The sequence below is a fragment of the Petaurus breviceps genome, unplaced genomic scaffold (genome assembly GCF_028583685.1).
Source record: "Petaurus breviceps papuanus isolate PSGF00001 unplaced genomic scaffold, PetGlider_PUasm1.0 37, whole genome shotgun sequence".
In the NCBI taxonomy this organism is placed as follows: domain Eukaryota; kingdom Metazoa; phylum Chordata; class Mammalia; order Diprotodontia; family Petauridae; genus Petaurus; species Petaurus breviceps.
The window spans coordinates 108,130,604-108,150,577 of record NW_027186296.1 but is presented as its reverse complement, the minus strand read 5'-3'; the positions used below and the strand labels follow the sequence as shown (position 1 = coordinate 108,150,577).

The window sequence follows — 19,974 nt, the reverse complement described above, 5'->3', positions numbered from 1 at the left end:
ATCTTTCTCCACTAAAGCCTTCACCTTTGACCAATGGCAGCAGTAAAAATATCACCCATGTCTCTGGTTTTTGTGCTGATGACCACCTTCTGTTTAGAAGTGCATTTTAGATTCTTTTTGGTGTTATGTATGTCCATGAGAATTATTAGAGGTAAATGAGTAGAAGTCATCTGCTTTGACAGTTCTTGGGAGGGGCTTTGTCTCATGTTGCATACATGCCCCAGGAAGACAGAAGAGCCTTCTCTCAGTATCAGATGACAGTTAACTGCCTCAGTCTCTCTCAGTCATGAGCCACCAATCCCTTCTCTCTTCTCATGACCATTCTTGGGTTTTCTTCACCCTGTAGCTCAGCTGTGTTCTGCCAGCTTTCTCTTTAGGCAGGGCTTCATAGAGATCAGCACAACTGTTCTTTTGCTTTTTCTTCTTGGAAACAAGAGGGTGCAGGATTCCCTTCTGCCTCTTCATGACCTTTTCCTTCCTCAGACTCCTGTGTGTTTTTGTCAGCAGAGATAGCAGTCACCTGGCTGTGTCAGAAACACAGAAACACCTCTACAAGCCATGGCAAGGGTTTCTCCATTCATGTTGCACTTGTTTCTTCGCCATTTGTCACTTTTACTGACAACTTCTCAAGGCAACTGAGAGGCACACATCCAGTTTTGCCTCAGCAGAAAACTATTGCTTTCTCCGTACCGCCTTCACTTCCTCATGCCTTTTATATATTCACCAGCCTATCTGTTGCCTTGTCTTCTTTCTCCAATGACCTGGTCTTTCCAGTTTTTCCCTCTTCTTCCCAGAGTTGTCTTCCTTCTTTCTACTCCCCAGGTCTTTCTTTGTCTTCCCATTAGGTCCTCACATTCCCTTTCCTTTGGCTTGAACCCTTCTCTTTAAACTTCTCTAGCTCTCCCGAATTTTATCTCTAGTTTTCTTCTTCCAAAATTAAATCTTCTCTTAAGTTCAGACTTTTCCCCCTTCCCTGTTCAATCTGGAGCCAGATCAAATGCAAACTTTACCACCTGAGATTAAAAGGACTCCACCTTTGCAGCATTATTTCATATTATTGCTTTTTATGTACTCTACTTCCTAGCCATACTGGGCTATATGATGATACACAAAGTAGTCCACCTGCTGCTTTCCATATAGCAAGCTTATTTAGAGCCTGTTCTGTGCCCAGTGTCTTGCTAAGTGCTGGGCTGTGAAGATAGAAGTGAAACCATTCCGGTCCTCATGGGGCTTATACTTTGTTGGAGTTGGATAGTATAACATGTACACATATTAAGTCACTACCTGCATTTGCCCAGGTCTGGAGTATGCTTCCTCTCCGTTTCTGCCCACAAAACTCTTTCATTTCAGATCAAGTTCTCCGCTTATGTCCCTCTTTCTATGCATTGTATTCCCACAGTAGTTTATATGCATAAGCTCCTTGAAGGTAGGAATGATTTCCTTGTTCTCTTTTTATCTCTAGCTCCTGTAGATCTTTGACAGAATAAGTAAAGGTTAATTGGTGTAAATAAATATGCTCTAACTCAGAGAAAACAGCCTAACTGATGAGTATTCTTGCACATTTGATATTATTTTAGTTTATATTTTTATGCTGTTTTCATAATGTGACCCTCCCCCCCTTTTTTTTGACATCTTGGTGTGCTTGACTGTGCCACCCCTGTTACTTTTCCCTCCCTTAATGGTTTCTGACAAGAAAGTATGTTAATGGATCCTATTTACTCTACTAATAGAGGTATTACTGTATGATAGCCAAATCCACATTTTGAAAACAGAAAGTAAATATTACTTTGACACTAATGGATCTTCTAGACTGACTGACTCCCATTGTTTGGAAAATGGTTCTATTTGATTATTCTAAATTATTGATAGAGGGAAAATTAGGCTCACTAATCACCTGTTGTAACCTCTTCATAAACTTTCACCTAAAAGTTATATCAGAATAGTGTTTCAGATAGTAATTAGAAGCGATTATTTTTGCTCCACAATTATTCATGATATTTTAACATATTTACTAATAACATATTTGCATAGTGCTTTTACACATGATATTTCTATGTAAAACCGTTTAGAGACTTTTATAGTGTTTTGAAAATACTACTTTTGTTATAAAAATTTTGAATAAGTTGTTTTTAATTTATCCTGTTATCATTAGTGCTTGTTTATATTGTCCAATGTTAAGTCCATGAAGTAAATGCATTGCTTGTGTCAAGTACAAATTTAGCTGTCCAAAGATGCAAGCTAAATTGAATGGCAGGAAGTCATATAATTTGAGAGTATCCATCTTGCAAGGGAATTGAGGAATCTAAATGAATTTTTTTGCTTTTTATCTGGTAATTTTGATACTGTTGACACAGTATTTTTTTGTTTATAGGAGCAATTGGGATCTGAAATTTAATTGGGGTAGAGAACTCCCAGAAAGAATTTCTTCTACCAGTGAAGATTGGCATGTCTTCCACAACTTAACCTAAGAGTTGCCTGGGGAATTGAAGGGTTGAGTGACTCACTTTGCAGAGGGTCCCGCTGCCAGAATGTGTCAGAACTTAAATGCAGATTTTCTTAACTTCAAGGCTGACCCTCTATCCTGGACTGCCACAGCATTAAGAACTAGTGATAATATTGTTTAACATGGCCAGTTTGGTGTGTGAGTTTTTGGAAAATTGACTTTATATTGTCTAGGATATGTTTCCATTTCAATTCCAGATTAGATATAAACTATTTTTAGATCTAGATTTTAGATTTAGGTGACAGCTAATGTTATATCATGCTGGAGAAGAAAATGGCAAACCACTCTTGTACCTTTGCCAAGAAAAACCCAAAATGCGGTCACAGAGTTGGACATGATTGAAAACAACTGAACAACAGTAATGCTACATCATGCAGGTCAGAAATGAAACAGGCACACACTATTTTAACTAATTTATTACTTAAGGAGAATTTTCTATGTGACACTTTTTTCAGGTCAGTTTTTCTGTGGAAATAAACGATGCGATGAAAAAGAAGGATTAAAGAGCTGGGAAGTGAATTTTGGTTACATTGAACATGGTGAAAAGAGAAATGCACTTGTGAAATTAAGTAAGTTGATCTGAAAAGGATTGTTTTAATTTAACATGACATCTAACTAAAACTACTTAAAACAATTAATGTTCATTAGCAGATAAGACAAAATTGGAAATCATATGTCAATTATCAGAAAATTAGTTGGTCTACAATTACAAATTAAAATTAAGCAACTTCCTAAAAATTATCCATTGCCTCATGATTTCCAATGGACTTCTCGGTTCAAGAAGCTCTAGTGTTTTTTTTTTTTCTCCTGGCTCCATATTGCTTTTAAGTTAAAACACAGTCTTCTCTGTTTAGTGTTTAAAGCTCTTCACAGTCTGGCTCTAACCTGTCTTTATAGGTTGATTGCCCCTTACTCCATAGCCTCATGAACCCCATACTCCAGCAAAATTAGTCTACTTGCTGTTCTCCATTTACAACATACTTTGTACATCCCCCTTTGCCTGCAGTGCTTCACTTACTATTTTGATCTCTTGAAGCATTTAGCTACCTTCAAGGCTCAGTTTAAATTTCACCTCTTGTAAGAGACCTTTTCTGAGTTCCCTGTTATTATTTGTTATTACCCCCCTCCAAAAGTCATATGTTTATTATGTATGCCTCCTGTATTTACTTATGGGTAAATATGGGGTATTCCCCTCACAACATAAGCTCCTTGAGAGCAAAGATTGTCTCAGTTTTGTATTTGTGTCCCCAGAACCTACCGCATATTAGTTGCTTAATAAATTCTTATGCTTAATGAAGAAGTTAGCATGTCAGTTTTGTGTTATCTCTTCTTACTATTACTAGATGTGTGCTCACCTTACAGGATTGTTGTAAGGATCAAATAAGATAACATAAAGTGCCTTTTAAACCTTAAAGTTTTACATAAGTATCATCTATACTTATTGTTAATAATTGTGCCTCAGTAGTTTGTAAAAATAATTCTGTATTTGTCAAAATGGAGTGCCACTAGTTTTAGGATTAAGATATATATCCATATATTATCAGAGGAAAAAACTTTAAAAACCATTTAATCAGTTCTCAATTATCTGCATTTATAAAGGGGAGCATGGATAATCTAAAAATAATTTCTGAAAGCATGGGGCTTTGTCTGTTCAAAAAGGCATTCTTCAGTATAGAAAGTATTCTGAGGTTACTTATACACCACTGATGTATCACAGTGGAGATAATTCACATAAGTGCAATGAGAGAAAATTGTTTTATAAGATACCATTCATTGTCTCTTGACTGGCATGGTGGAGCTGTTGCAAGAGATTTTGGAGATAAACATACTTAGTTATCCATGCATTTGAGGGGAGAAGACAAAAGTATGAATAATATATGATAGTAGAAAATTCAGAAATCTTTTATACTTGAATTTGGAATGCATTAGGAGTATGCACATTCAACTGTTTATACACAACACCAGCTTTCATACCTGGTTACATACCTTGCTTAATTTGGCCTTCTTTAGGACCTGGAATGACAAGCTAGGTAGGCTACCACCACTTTTTTCAAGCAGAATACTAAATTGGAAATCTAACAACCAAGATTCTGGTAATTTATCACATAAACTTGACCAAGATATTTGGTTGCTCTTGATTTACTTTTTCTGTGGGCACACATATGGGAATAGGTCTCTGTTCTTTCCTAAATCATGTAGATATTTTGAAGAAAAATAAAGTAGCATTTTATCACTATTTAATCAGTATTAATGGACTGGTTGATATTGTAGATGAAGGAAATTCATAGATAATCTAAAAATTTTATTTTATCAATGAAAAAGCATTTACTGTGCCTGCTAAGCACTTAATGGCCACTATTTGCTGGTAAAAAGTATTAAAAAAAAGTATTTGAATCTGATCTCCATTCCTTGCTTCTGATCATTTCCTACTATTGTTTCATCTAAAGGTCAGCCAGTGGGATCAAGATCAAGGAGCCAGGATAATCAAGCATCTAAAAGATGGAGCTTTAACTGTAGTTGCAAATTCATTGGTCTCTTAAGAGTAAAGATATTATATAGAAATTGGTTGTTGTTCTTAGAATTCTTTGAATTGATTCAAGTCAGTGTTGGCAGCAATCTCTGTTAATTTATCAAACATACTGATAACCCTTTTCCCCTTCTTTCATCCTACAGCAGTGTTATAATATTTTTAAGTCAGTTGGATATGCTTTTCTAACTTTATTTCTCCATCAATCCTTTTTTTATTATGCTTATGACATCTTTTTGAGGTTAGGAGGGACAGATAATATGCCCATTATTTCTTTAGCAAATTATTGCCATTAATACTACTTGAGAAAGAATATTTGGGAAAAAAGGAAAATTTGCAAAATTAAAAATGGTGTGATAATTTGCTTATCCAAATTCAGTTAAGTAAATTTTACCACTTATATTTCTTTTAGGACTATGCCAAGAATGTTCCTTCCGACTAAATTTTCATCACAGGTAATGTAATCTTTAAAACAAATTTCATTTGGGCATCTCAAGTAGCATATCTACTACTGGATCAGTACCCTTGAAGTAGGTGTTTATTTACCTACATTAGGTGCCTAAATATTGGTTTGAGGGTTGTTTGCTTGGCCAAATGTTTGGATAGTTACATAGAATGTCAGGATTCCTTTATATGCCCTTGTAAGCCAGGAATATGGTGCTTGCTCATCATCCATTCTTGATCAGTCATTCAGCAAACATTTATTAAGTACCTACTGAATGCCAGGCACTGTACTAAGTATTTTAAGTATGTATAATCTATAATCTCATAGTCCTATATGGGTGCAGTGGATGGGTGTTGAAATTTTTGGTGGAGAGCCTTTTCTCAGATACTACAACTTTTTGGTTCATTGCTTTGCAGTAAATCATATCATAAAACATCTCCATATAACAGTTAACATTTTCCTATAGGAACAATGTTACAGTTGAGGTGCTTTGTTTTGATCAAGGACTTGGCCTTAGATTACAGGTAACGACCAATAGTATGTCCTAAAATCAGAGAAAAACTCTAAAATTGAACAGTCACTTAACATAGTAAAATTATGGACCAAATCCTATAAAATGGATATTCAGTGATTAAGTAAAGAATCCTAGCATACTATAGAGGAATCATACAGCACATAAAAAGTAGTATTCTTGTGTGTCACTAATTTGACCTGTCTACAGATGTTATATGTTATGGATGTTCATAAACATTTGCTTGCTACTTTAGAGTTTATTAGTATTTTTGGTGAGATTTTAGATGGAGCAGTCTCTTAAAAAGCAATCAGTGCAAATGTGAAGTAATTTCTTTTATCCCTTTTAATAAATTTACTTGCAATAAGCTGTGACATTCAATATAATTACATTGATATTAGAGATCAAAGTCATTGTACCATTGAAATATTTGGAGTCTTCATTAAATATTTTGCCTATTAGAGTTTGGAAAAAAAGAATTTCTTCAGTTTAGTCTTCTTATTCATTCTTCCCAACACCACCCAACTTCTTTGTCTCCCAATATCAGGAACAGCCTAGAAAGAAAAAATAAGTTGAAGAGGGGGAGGGGGGGGTGATAGGTCATGGTTTTGAGTGTGTTTTTCATTTTCAATTGGTGTTGCCTATTTCTTGTAGCATAGCTTCTGTGCTAGAAACCTTTCAAGATAACATTAAAATATGATTATATTTATAATGTTCCATTATTTCACTTGCATTTTTCAAAAGGCAACTATTCCTTGGTGGCATAAAGGATAGAGTACTGGACTTAGAGTCAGAAAAACCTGAGTTCAAATATTGCCTCAGATGTTTAACTAACTCTATGACTCTAGGCACTTAGACTCTTTCTGCCTCAGTTTTTTCCTTTGTAACTTGGGTTGTTGTGAGTACTGAATGAAATAACATATGTAAAACACTTTGCAAACTCTAAAGCACTATATAAGTGCTATTATTATTATTTTTATTACTATCGCCATAATCATCATTATCATTATAATTATAATTCCTAATTCTTAATTGACACTTTTTTACACATTGCTGCTTCTTTGGAAAATTCTATATAAAGTCTACTCTTTGTTTAATTTTTAACATAAAGGAGAAAAGAAGTCAAACCAAAAAAGATAAGGGATAGAACTAAGGAAGATTGTGAAGGATCATCACATGAAAAATCCAAATTATCTTCTTCAAAAATGCAGATTTCCAAGAAAAAGAAGGGAAAAGGTATGAGGAAATCAATAGATAATTTATGTGTATAAAAGACTTTAAAATGTATAAATCCATTTGTAAATATAAAATTGAACCTGACTTCTGTTCTTCAGATATAAAATGCAAAAGATGTAAGGGGAAATTCCAGATGTCTTAAACATCTCAAAAGTTGTAACTTGCCAATGGGGAGAAAGTCAAGAAAATTGAATCCTAATCCCTCCTTTGCTATATCTGTGTGACTGGGTAAGACTCTCCTCTGACAAATGAGGAAATTGAACCAAGTGATATCTGAGGTTACTCCCGAATCTAAAAGTTGAGGTCTGTCTTTCAAAAAATTTTAGATGAATTATATTTTAAGTCTCACTCTTAGAGTAACTTCTTTTTTTCTGTGGGCCCATGATAAAAAATGGACTTTAAATTCGCTATCATTATAATGGATAATCAGTAGAAGCGAGCAGACAACTTAGAAAGAAAATATTTTAATGAATTTGATCTAGTCCCATGCTAATGTAGGAATTTCAAAGCTAAAGCTGAATTATATCTTTGGACAGGAGAGGGCTGTCTTGTTCTACTTATGGAAATATAAATACCATATTTTTTTTCCCTTGTTATTTCTAGTGAATTATTCCATGGTGAAGTGTAGTAGTCTGAGGGCCAGTTTTGAAATTAGGAAATCCCGATGGCATGTTCTACCCGAGAGTGTAATCGTTATGTCACCCTGGACAAGAGAAGCCTTTTAGTATCATTGACAACTCTCTAAGGCTCTCAGTTACAGATGAGTTGCTAGTCTGCATCAATAAAGTTAGTTTCCGCGTTATGAATTCCCCACACTAGTGAAATCACAAGTCTGGAACATAAACGCAAATACCCAAATTATAAATGCCCTTTCATGTATTTTGACCTAGGTTCAAGCTTGACCAAGTTATTTAAATGGTAGAGGAAACATATCATTCACATTGTGTTAAGAAATAGGGCTTAGAGCAGAATTTTCACTTTGTCTCGTCTCTCAGCCTTTTCATCAATTCAAAAATAATAATAGGAATTGTAGAGATTTATTCATTCAACATGCACATATGTACTTTATAATTTTTAATAAAAATGTAAGTGGTTTAATTTGGAGTAATCAGTTCTTAATTATGTTATTATTAAAAATTAAATTTTATTAGTTTAGACCATTTTATTTTAGGGTCACTAATAGTCATTTATGTGCTCATTATTCTACATACTACATTTTTTAGAGTCCCTGCCTTGTAAGAACATATATGATACATATAAAATAGTTACTCAAGCAACTAGTCAACAAGGAACATGTTGGATCTCCCTAAATTCATGTACATACATAAAGAAAGGTAGATTATTGTTCCCAGATGCCAGTTTAGTTGCAGGAATAAAGAACTAGGTGAAAATGTATCCAAGAAGCTTATCCCAAGCCTTATCTGGGTTTGAGGGACCAGAAATATAGGTGGAATGTGTTCTAAGGCCTTTTATAGGATTCAGATTTACTCTGAGCTCTGAAATGGTATGGGATGTTGAGTAAATCAATTACATAATTAGTCAGGTCGGCCTTCTTGGTGTTTCTCCACATCAAAACCTTAGCCTACCCAAAATTATAGTATATATATATGTGCTTATTGAATGAATAAATCTTGTTTTTATTAGGTTGTTGCCAAGTATTTAGCTTTTATATTCATATATTGGAGAAAATGAACAAGAAAAAAACATTTGTTAGGCTCTTGGCAGAGCAAGCCATACCTGTCTTACAGTTTGATATCTCTGCCTATTAGTTCTCTCATGCAGGCCTTAAAGAGACCATGCCTACTGAGCTTTGGCCTATGGGGCATCCACTTGGAATGGAAGGTGATTGGGGAAAGCAGAACTGTGCTCAATAGGGGAGATCTGACTCTCTGCCTTGCTTTGTGACAGATTCCCCACCCTTGGCTTAGAGTAATATAGGTCAGTGAGGAGGCTCAGTAAATAGAGTGCCAGCCCAGGAATAAGGGAAGACTTCATTTTCCTGAGTTCAAATGCACCCTCAAACACTTATTAGCTATGTGGCTCTGGGCAAGTCACTTAACTCTGTTTGCCTCAGTTTCTCATCTAGAAAATGAGTTAGAGAAGGAAATGGAAAACCACTCCAATATCTTTGCTGGTCAGTCATTTTTTCAGTGGTGTCTGACTTCATGACCCTCATTTGTGGTTTTCTTATCAAAGATACTGAATGAGCCTTCCTGACTCCAGGCCCCACACTATCCACTGTGCCATCTAGCTGCCCAAGTATCTTTGCCAAGAAAATCCAAATGTGGTCACATAGAGCCCAACCATTGAAATGACTCAACAACAACAACAGATTAACAGCTAAACTTTTTATCACTCTAATAGAGAGCCTAGTATGAGGATCAAATGAGAAAGCATATGTAAAGCATTCTGCAAACCTTAAAGTACTTTATAAGTGCTAACTATTTTTTCCTTTTTTTGTAATTTGCCTTCACTTAGGAAATGCAGTGGAGTGATTTCATTACTTTAGGGAACTCCCAGATGAGGGAGCTCCTTGTACTGATTCAAGTCACCACCTTCTCTGTAACTTAAATTCTTAGAAAATTGCCTATGGAGGTGAAGGCCTTTGTTTTGTGCCTCTAACTGTGTCTGGTACTGAAAAACAATTCTTGCCTCTAATGTCCTTGGGGTGTTGTGAAAACTAATGTTTTGTTTGCAAAGTATTTTAAGGATGTAAAGACTTCTAGAAATTTTTCTAGTAGTGCTGTGCAAATGTAAATGATTGTGAGGAGGAAATAAAAGTAACCACCTAAGCTTCTTTTTTTTCTTAATGTTTCCTGGGTATTTTTTAAGTCCAGGTATGTGTTTGTGTGTGGAAGGATAATGTAAAATGATATTATGTGGGAGTGTGTGTATAACTATAATTTTATATAGTGAAATTTCCCATAGCCAGGCATTATCCTGTTATACAGAAGTATATAATGTGAGAGTCCTTTTGTTGCCATCTCAAGGCTTATCTCTTCCCAAGGAGCCTACCTCCATTTGTACTTCTCTTGGGATATACTTCTGAGCCCCCAAATGTTGTATATGATTCAGAGAGATAATAGGTGGGCACTTGTGTAAACAAATGTTAGAAATTCCACTTTGAGTATTTATGGCTGTCTAGCTTTCTCATTCATCCACACTTCTGCTTCTGAGGGTTGAGTTGCCTCTTGAACAGTGTATTATACTTGCAACAGTTCAGTAATTTCCTTATGTGATTATTATCCTGAAATTATAACCTGATTTCATAGCAAGAAAGAGATTATGTAATAGATGAAGAAATAGATTAGGCTATCTACTAATCTGCTTTGGTTTATTTTTTTTTTAATTAAGTTAACATTTTATTAATGCCTTTTGTTTTTTACGTCACAGTCATGTCTAGGTATAATGCCTTTCCACCTATCCAGTGACCCTTCCCTTGTAAGAAGGACTACAAAACAATAAAACCAACCAGCATTAACTGTTTGGCTTCATTTAGAATTAGAATTGGCTTCTTTCTAATGTTTATTTCCTTTACATTATTATTTTAATCAACAAGCATTTATTAGGCACTTATTATATGCTAGGCATTATGCTAGGACCCAGGAATGTGACAGACATGAACATAGTTTGCCCTTGAGAAGCTTTCATTCTTTTGGAACAGTCTCAGTGTATATCTTGTTTTTCTGGTTCATTCTCCTTCAGTTCATTTAAATTTTCTTATGTGTCTCTGGATTCCTCATATTTGTTATGATTAAATAATATTCTGTCATATTTATATAGCTCAATTTATTTGGCCATTCTGTGATCTGTGTTTTTTTGCTGTGTTTCTAGTTTTTAGTTAACTTTGTTTTAAGAAGTAAAAGATTTATAGTATAGATAGGCAGATGGAATCAACTATGGTCAGACAAGTGTGACCACTCCCTGCATTGGAGCTATTAATTTACCTTGACTGCCCAATCATTCAGTAAGTGTTTGGGGCATGCCAGACTAAGTTCTGAGGGCTGTGCCTCCCATTCTGGAGAGCAGATGTACACAAAAGGGGTAGGAAACACAGGCGGTTGAAGGAGATTTATGTCCTAATTGGGAAGACACAGCTGACAAATTTTAGATATTCAGAGAACAAAGAACATAAACTTTATGGCACTGCTTTATCAGTACCATAGCATGTTATTTGCAGAGTGTTTTATAGTAAAGCTTTAATGAGTGTGCAATTTTCTTTTCAGAACATTCTCCCTCAGAGAAATCAGAAGGGTCAGATAATGGTAAGTATTAGAGTTGGATTATTCCCATGGAATTCTGAAGATTTGAATCATGTGAATTATTGAGAGGCATCTTCTTAGCATGCTGATTGGAAGGGGTTCCCTTTGAAACTAAAAAGACTTTGGTTGAAATTCTTCCTCTGATACTTATTGACTAGGTGACCTTGGTCACATCACTTAGCCTCTTTGTATCAAAAGGTGACACTCTAGGTCTGATAAATCATGGTTGGTTGTAATCTGGTAGAGGGTCCCCATTCTGGGAATTCTCAATGATGATGAAATCATAGCTTCTTTGTTTATTTGAGTGAGTTAATAACTGTAATTTTGGTGTTTTTGATTAATGTAGATAATTTTATTAGCTGTGACTAAAATTTCTTTTAACATTTTAAAAACATGCCAGATTACCTTGTCTTTATTTTTGAGAGATTTTAGCTGCTTCATTCTTTAATATCTATTTACAAATAAATTAGTGGAGAAATTTAATCCGGAATATTGGGTGATTAGTACAAAATTAATAGACACATGTCAGTTCTAGAGACAAACAGAAAAGGTGATTTAAAGAATTTTAAATAACTGGTAGAAATAGGGAGGGAGCACACAAATATATTTTTAATCATTTTAGCATTAGAGAACAGCAAGATTTTAACTACTTGAAGATAGTTCCAAATTATCAGGAGACTTAATATATATAATTCATTCTCCTATAAAGTAGGTTTACTTTATAGGTTCATATGTGCCTTGGAGCATGTTTTCTTTTAATTCCAAAGTGGCAAAAAAAATGTCTCTTTACTTTTCTTGAGACCATTTCCCCATACTTCTTTCCCCCCTACCTTTTAGAAAATCTTTTCTTGGGGCGGCCAGGTAGCACAGCAAGTAAGAGCACCGGCTCCAGTGTTGAGAAGACCTGGAGATCGAATCCCGGGCTCAGACACTTAGCACCCACCCAGAAACACCTGGCCGTGTAACCTTGAGCAAGTTACTTAACCCCAATTGCTTAGGGGTGGCCAAGTGGCTCAGGGAGTAGGAGTACCGGCTCCAGTGTTGAGACGACCTGGAGATCGAATCCCGGGCTCAGGCGCTCAGCACCACACCCAGAAATAACTGGCCGTATAACCTTGGGCAAGTTACTTAACCCCGATTGCTCCAAAAAAAAAAAAATCTTTTCTTATAACTTTAGGAATCTCTGTTCTGGTCAGGGGCCACCTAAGCAATACATTTAGTAATACATGTGGCACTAATGTGAATACCGTCTAAAATCCCTGCTTGATTATTGAGCTGTGAGGAAACAAAAGGAATTTTGGCAACAAGTCATTTTCTGGTCAATTTAAAAAAATAAACCTTTAAATAAGAATGTTTAATTTGTTAAAAATAGGTTAGGATTTATCATTGCATTACTGTGCATATAAGTGCTTAATAAATTGTTATTGAGTATAATCTGGTACTTTGTTATGTACTTTAATTTTATGTAGCTTGTAAATATTTTGTTAGAAATATGTTGTGGATTTATTTGTAAATTTCTAGAGCACAGGTAAAATTTGTGGCTTCTCTAGAGTCAGAAAATCTCCTATCTTAGGAGATAGATAAAATTTAAACTGGTGATTTCTTGGAAGTTAATGAAATTTCTAAAAGAGGTCATGAGGTTTAAGAAATGTGTTTTTTTTTCTTTTTGGAGGGGAGAAGGCAGGGCAATTGGGGTTAAGTGACTTGCCCAACGTCACACGGCTAGGAAGTGTTAAGTGTCTAAGGCCGGATTTGACCTCAGGTCCTCCTGACTCCAGGGCCAGTCTCTTTTCACTGTTCCACCTAGCTGCCCTGAAATGTTTTTTTTTCTTAATCCTTTATAATATGGCTTCCAACCTCATCATTCCATCCAAACTGTTCTCTCAAGTTGCCAGTGATTTCCTAATTATCCTTTCCTTGATCCTCATTCTCCTCTGCCTCTTTGTAACATTTGACATTGTTGATCAGTCTCTCCTCATTGATACTTTATAGGTTTTCTAAACATTCCTTCTCAATCTCCTTTGCTGAATCCTCTTCTAGATTATGTCCTTTAGCCTTGGGTGTCTATCACAGTTATCCCTTGGGCCCCCTTCTCTTCTTCCTCTAAACTACTTTACTTGGTGAATCTCTCGACTCTCTTGGATTTAATTACCATCTCTATGTGGATAATTCTCAAATCTACCTATCCTGCCTTAATTTCTCTGCTGACTTCCTATCTTGCATCTCCATTTGCTTTTCAGACTCAAAATGGATGTGCAGAAGACACCTTAAACTCAATATGTCCAAAACAGAGCTCATTATCTTTTCCTCTAACCCTTCTAAATTCCTTCCCCCCTCTTCCCTACTTTTCTCTATTACCATAGAGGGCATCACCATCCTCTCAGGCCCTCAGGCTCACAACCTAGGTGCCATCCTCAATACCCACTGTCTCTCACCTTCCATATGCAAGCTGTCGCCCAGTTCTGTAGGTTTCACCTTTTAATCTCTCTTTATGTTTCTCTACATAGATATATCTGAATATTTTTTGAATATGCCTTCATTTTTCTTCTAAAACTGCCACCACTCTGGTACAGACCCTTATCACTTCATGCCTGGACTATTGCAATAGCCTACTTATGGATCCGTTTGCCTGAAATCTCTCCCTACTCCAATCCATCATCCATTCAGCCACCCAAGTAATTTTCCTAAAGTGCAGATCTGACCACATCACCTGCCCTACTCAGGAAACTCTAAGAGCAAATACGAAATGCTCAAAGCCCTTTATAACATAGCCCCCTCCTACCCTTCCAGTCTTCTTATACCTTATTCCCTAACAGGTATTCTTCAATTCAGTGACACTGACCTCCTGGCTGTTCCTTGTGCCCAAAATATTCTTTCTCCAAATCCTGTCTTTTACAGGAAACCTTCCCCAAACCCTCTTATATCTTCTCTTAATTATTTCCTATTTATCTTTCATATAGCTTTGTATATATTTCTTTGCTTTCTGTCTTCCCCCATTAAATTGTGAGCTCCTTGAGGGCAGACAGAGACTTATCTTTTGCCTCTGTTTGTATCCCCAGCACTTAGCACTATGCCTGGCACATAGATGCTTTATAAATCTTTATTGATTGACTGAGTTACCCTACTAGGAAATAGTCTTTCTATAAACTAAAGTCATACAAAGACTCCATAAAGGATTGAAAACTAACTTTTAATGTTAAGTATTAGAATGGTAAAACATAGCACTTGTGGCATGCGATTTTAGTACTGATAATTGTCTTACTGTTATGGGAATCTGTTGCTAGTGTTATTTCTGCATGTATCTCCCCAGTCCTGACAGATTTTTAATCTCTCTTCCCTTAGTTCATTGTGTTATTTCAGTTTGGTGTTTCTTGAGTTGTGCTGAAATCAGCATTAACCTCTAATCACAAAAGAATGATAAGTATATCTCCGTCATCTTCTGACACCAGAGGACAGGATAATTTTCTCTCATATGCTTAAATTTAAGTTTATTTGAATTGTGTGCTCTCCTGCTATTAAAATCATCAAAATTAGGACTTTAGAGGGAAGATAGTTCTAATCAGGGCTTTTTCTTGGTCTCTTCTCTCTGCATAATTTCTTTTACTGATTCATCAGTTCCCATATTTATGCATATGACTCACATATATCCATCTCTACTCTCTCCACATCACCAGCTGCCTATTGGACATTTCAGACTGGATGTCCTAGAGACATTTAAAATCCAACATGTCCTAAACAGACTTCATCTTTTTCCCCCTCCAAATCCATATCTCTTCCAAACTTCTTCCAAAGAAACATGGTACCAAGGAGTTCAGAGCAGAGTGGCTTAGGTCCTCCCAGGCATCATCTCTGGAGGCCCAGTATGGATGCTCGAATAGCACAACTGGCAGGGGGATGGAACCATTGTCACAGGTTTTGTAGTCGAATGATTATCTCCCCAATCTCCAATCCAGTCTATACTTCATTACTTATTATATTGATTATTGTGATTGTTGGTTTGTTAGTTTCCCTCATCTCTGAAAACTGGATTGTATGTTGAACTGTATACACATCTTGTTCTTTGGAATGGAATGACATTTTTTCTTCATACTAATGCACCGTCACCATATAGTAATGAAAAAGGAGTTACTATGGATTATACTTAACCAAAACTGTATGGAAGTTTGATATTCCATTTTTCATAACTCTTCTTTGATAGGTGCTAGATGATTTTAGAGATCTAGTCAAACACTTTCATTTAGCGATAAGGAAAATAAGTCCTAGAGAGGTGTGATGACTTAACCATGGTCACAGGTATTAGAGCACAGATTCAAACCCCTGTTCTCTGATTCCAGATATAGTAGTGTTTCTGCTGTGCCATGTTTTCTGTATGAGTCCTAGAGAGATAAGGAACCTCAGGAGATTATCTGACTTAGCTTCCTCATTTCTAGAAGGTGACATGTTACCCTCTCTTTGCACAAGGTTGTCAACTAAGACCCTGAGAGGGCAAGTTAAGAATTATGTAAGGCCATGTAGTTGGCAGTTGATGAGACTGGGGAACCATCAGAACTTAAGTTTTCTACAACTTAAGCACAGTAACCCTTCTATACCATATTGAATCTCACTCAGTAGAAATAAAAGGATAATAAGGATGATGATGATGATGCTAGAGTAGCATTTAATCTGAAACATACGTGATAAGTATGGTACCTTAACCCTACTGGAGACCAAAGAATTAACTGTTCCTTTGGAAACCTTTAAATTTCATAGGCATATGGAATATTTTTTTCTAGTGGAGAAAAATTCAGGTTGAGTATTTTTGCCTGACTCCAAGAATTTACACATTGTAAAAATGTTGAGAATAGTAGTAGTATTAAAGAAAACCAGTTTAATGGTTGAAAACAATTGATTTTCTTGTATGAAATGGAGTTTCAAATTTGATCTCCTATAGTAGAATAAATTAATTAAATTTTGGTTAATAGTTCATATGTGGGCATTTCTAATGTTACTAACACCATTTTTAGAAAATGAAGCTGTAGTAAAGATCATCTAATTATCTTTCTCCTTTCACAAATAAGGAAACTACTCAAAGAGCAGAAGGTTAAATGATTTGCTGTGGTCAGTCATCATAATCTAAATTTTGTATTGAATTTTCAGTGAAATTTATAGATCGGAAAGTAACAATTTGGAGTCCATACAGAAGAACATGCCAACAATTATTAGAACTCAAAATCATGCCAAAGATCATTTGAAGGAACTGTGAATGTTTAGCCTGGCCAAGAGAAGTCTTAGTGTGATAGGGGAGTAGAGGTTGATGATGGAGTAGGATCATAGATTTAGCTCATTTTACATGTAAGGAAACTGAATCCCAGAGAGCTACGTGATTTGACCAAGTAGCAGAATCAAGATTCAAGCACCAGTCTTCTTTATCTTCAAAGTCAGCATTTTTCCCATTGGAGTAGGCTGTTTCTCCAAAAACCAATTTTAATTATTTGAAAAATGACTGTGATATGGATATCCTTCTTTGATGCCCCATATTTGACATGGAGGGGGCTTTGGACTCTTGAAGGTTGTTTGAGCAGAGGCACAAGCTCTGGCAGGTCTGCTGAAAGAGCAAGCTTCCTAGCAAATGTATGTGTTCTGATGACCACTTTAACAAAGTGTGGAGAGTTTTATCTCCAATTGCATGGACAAATTGTAACACATTTTTTGCAAACCATAAAATTAAAGAAAAATACAAAGTAACTCAGTTCTATGTGACTCCTTTCTATTTCTGTAGTAATGGTAGAGGAGTGATGAGACTCTGGTGGGTAGAGGATGTAAAAATCTCAGTTTGTAGACTATCTGAAAACATAACTACTGAGTAGCCTTCTCTGCTGTTAATTCATCAAATTGTTACCTCATTTGGTTTCTTGGTGTCTTAGACTGTGGAGACAGCTGAAATTGCTTCATCTCATGTACATAATTTCTGTCATGGGGAGGTTATAGAAGTTGTGAGGATCAGGAAAATGTCTAGTTTTCCATCTTTTTGGTCACATGACCTGTAAGTCTTAGGATTTTCTAAGTAAAACATGATAATCAACGTGTGTTAAAGGGCACACTGGATGAAGGTATAAAGAGAAACAGGTTTTCACAAATGACATTCCATAGCAGATAATAGCCAATATTTATATGGCATTTATGGTATGCTAGAAGCTTTACAATTATTTAGTTATTTAATCCTCACAGCAACCCTGGGAGGTAGGTGCTGTTATTATCTGTTTTGCAGATGAAGAAATAGACAAACAGGTTAAATGACTTGCTCAGGGTCACACAGCTAGCAAATGTCTGAGGCCAGATTTAAACTCAGGTCTTCCTGCTTCCAGGACTTGCTCTCTATTCATTATACCATCCAGTTTTACATTTACTATATATTCACTCAGTTAACAAAAAGTCATAGAGAATATAAGATCCTCTTTTACTTTTTTCCACTATAAGAAAACATTTGATTTGTCAAAGCAGAAGACTGCCTTAAAAACTCTAGCAAGGTGTTACCAAGTATATGTCAAAATCATACACAATATTCCTTGAAAGATAATAGAGTAGAGGCAACTTTGTTCAACATTCCTCTGATTATTTAATCAAGCGAGGCACAATATAGGGAGATGTGTTTGCTGCTAGCATGGAGGACATTCAGTGTAAGTCCAAATGGAAGAAGACTTCCCAGCTGATAGTGAGGACCTCCAGAGGTATTTATTTCTGGAGGATGACTTCACAGTGACTGCATCAAGCCCTGCAGTATTACAGAGGACTGCTAAATGAGGAGAGTCTTTGGGAAATTGCATTGTATTTTTAATGACCCTAAGTTTTTCTCTAAACAAACCTCTTTTATTTTTTTCTATTTTACATTTTTCAAAAGTTTTAATATTTATTTTTTTGAGTTCCACATTTTGTCCCTTCCTCTAGTCCCTCCCCTGCCCATTGAGAAGGCAAGCAATATGATGCCCATTTTATATGTGAAGTCATGTATATTTCATTTTTTTTAATTTTATCATTTATTTTAGCATTCTTTTAAAAACATTTTGAGTTCCAAACTCTCTCCCCTTTGCCCCTTCACCACCTAGTGAGAAAGTGAACAATGAATTTGTGAGTTATACATGTAAAATCATATAAAATGTATTTCCATATTAACCATGTTGCAAAAAAAAAAGCAAGAAAAAATAATAAAGTGGAAAAATTATACTTCACTTTGCACTCATGACTTTATCAGTTCTCTCTCTGGAGGTGAATAGCATTTTCATGATGAGTACTTTAAGATTGTCTTAGGTGTCTTGGATTGTGTTGATCAGAGTAGGTAAGTCTTTCACAGTTGATCATTATTACAATATTACTGTCCTGTGTACAGTGTTCTCCTGGTTCTGCTTGCTTTACCTCAGGTTATATAAGTCTTTCCAGGTATTTCTGAATCACCTTTGTTATTTCTTATAACACAATAGTATTTCCATCACAATTATATACATAATTTATTTAGCCATTCCCAAATGATGGACATCCCTTAAGTTTCCAATTCTTTCATATAAAAATAGTTGTAAATATTTTTGTATATATATTTCTTTCATTTCTTTGGTATACAGACTTAATAGTGGTTTTGGCTTTTCAAAGAATATGTACAGTTTTCTAGCCCTTTGGGCATAGTTCTAAATTGTTCTTCAAAATGGTAGGACCAGTTTGCAACTTCACCAATAATACGATAGTGAACCTATTTTTCTACATCCAGCATTTGTCATTTTCCTTTTCTGTCATGTTAGCCAATCTGATGAGTATGAGGTAGTATCTCAGAGTTGTTTTAATTTGCATTTCTCTGATTATTAGTGATTTAGAGCATTTTTTTCCTATTATTATTGATAGCTTTGATTTCTTCTTCTGAAAATTGCCTGTTCATAATATCCTTTAACTATTAATCAGTTGGGGAATGGCTCTTATTTTTATAATGTTTGATCCAGTTCCTTATATATTTGAGAAATGAGGGATTTATGAGAAAAAGTTGCTATAAATTTTCCCCTCAATTTCCTGTTTTCCTTCTCATTTTGGCTACATTGGTTTTATTTGTACAAAAACCTTTGTAGTCTCATGTGATCAAAATTATCCATTTTACCTCCTATGATTCTGTCTGTCTCTTGTTTGGTCATAAACTCTTACCTTATCCATAATTCTGACAGGTCCTAATTTGCTTATGATATTACCCTTTATGTCTAAATCAAAATGTATCTTTTTGACCTTATATTGGTATATGATGTGAAATGTTGATCTCTGCTTAGTTTCTGTCAATCTGCTTACTAGTTCTACTATCAGTTTTTTGTTGAATAATGAATTCTTGCCCCCCAAAGCTTGTATTTCTAGGTTTATCAAATACTAGAGTTCTATGGTAACTTGCTTCTATATATTGTATAACTGATCTGCCCCACTGATTAACCATTCTCTTTCATAGCCAACACCAGATTGGACATCCTTACTTCACCCGTGAGCTTACTG

At 35.5% G+C, this 19,974-nt stretch overlaps 1 protein-coding gene across 3 annotated transcripts in view; it reads left to right on the top strand.

The window, feature by feature from the left end:
* The window catches only part of LOC138169626 (protein FRA10AC1), a 65,204-nt gene that overhangs the window by 35,262 nt on the left and 9,968 nt on the right, over positions 1–19,974 (top strand). For 2 of the 3 annotated variants that reach the window (XM_069099263.1, XM_069099264.1), the window contains exons 9-12: positions 2,959–3,072; positions 5,443–5,485; positions 7,098–7,222; positions 11,449–11,487. In XM_069099263.1, coding sequence (XP_068955364.1) covers positions 2,959–3,072; positions 5,443–5,485; positions 7,098–7,222; positions 11,449–11,487 — 321 coding nt within the window. Of the gene's footprint in view, positions 1–2,958; positions 3,073–5,442; positions 5,486–7,097; positions 7,223–11,448; positions 11,488–16,620; positions 17,213–19,974 lie in introns of those variants that run through there. The other variant, XM_069099265.1, reaches the window with a different exon arrangement.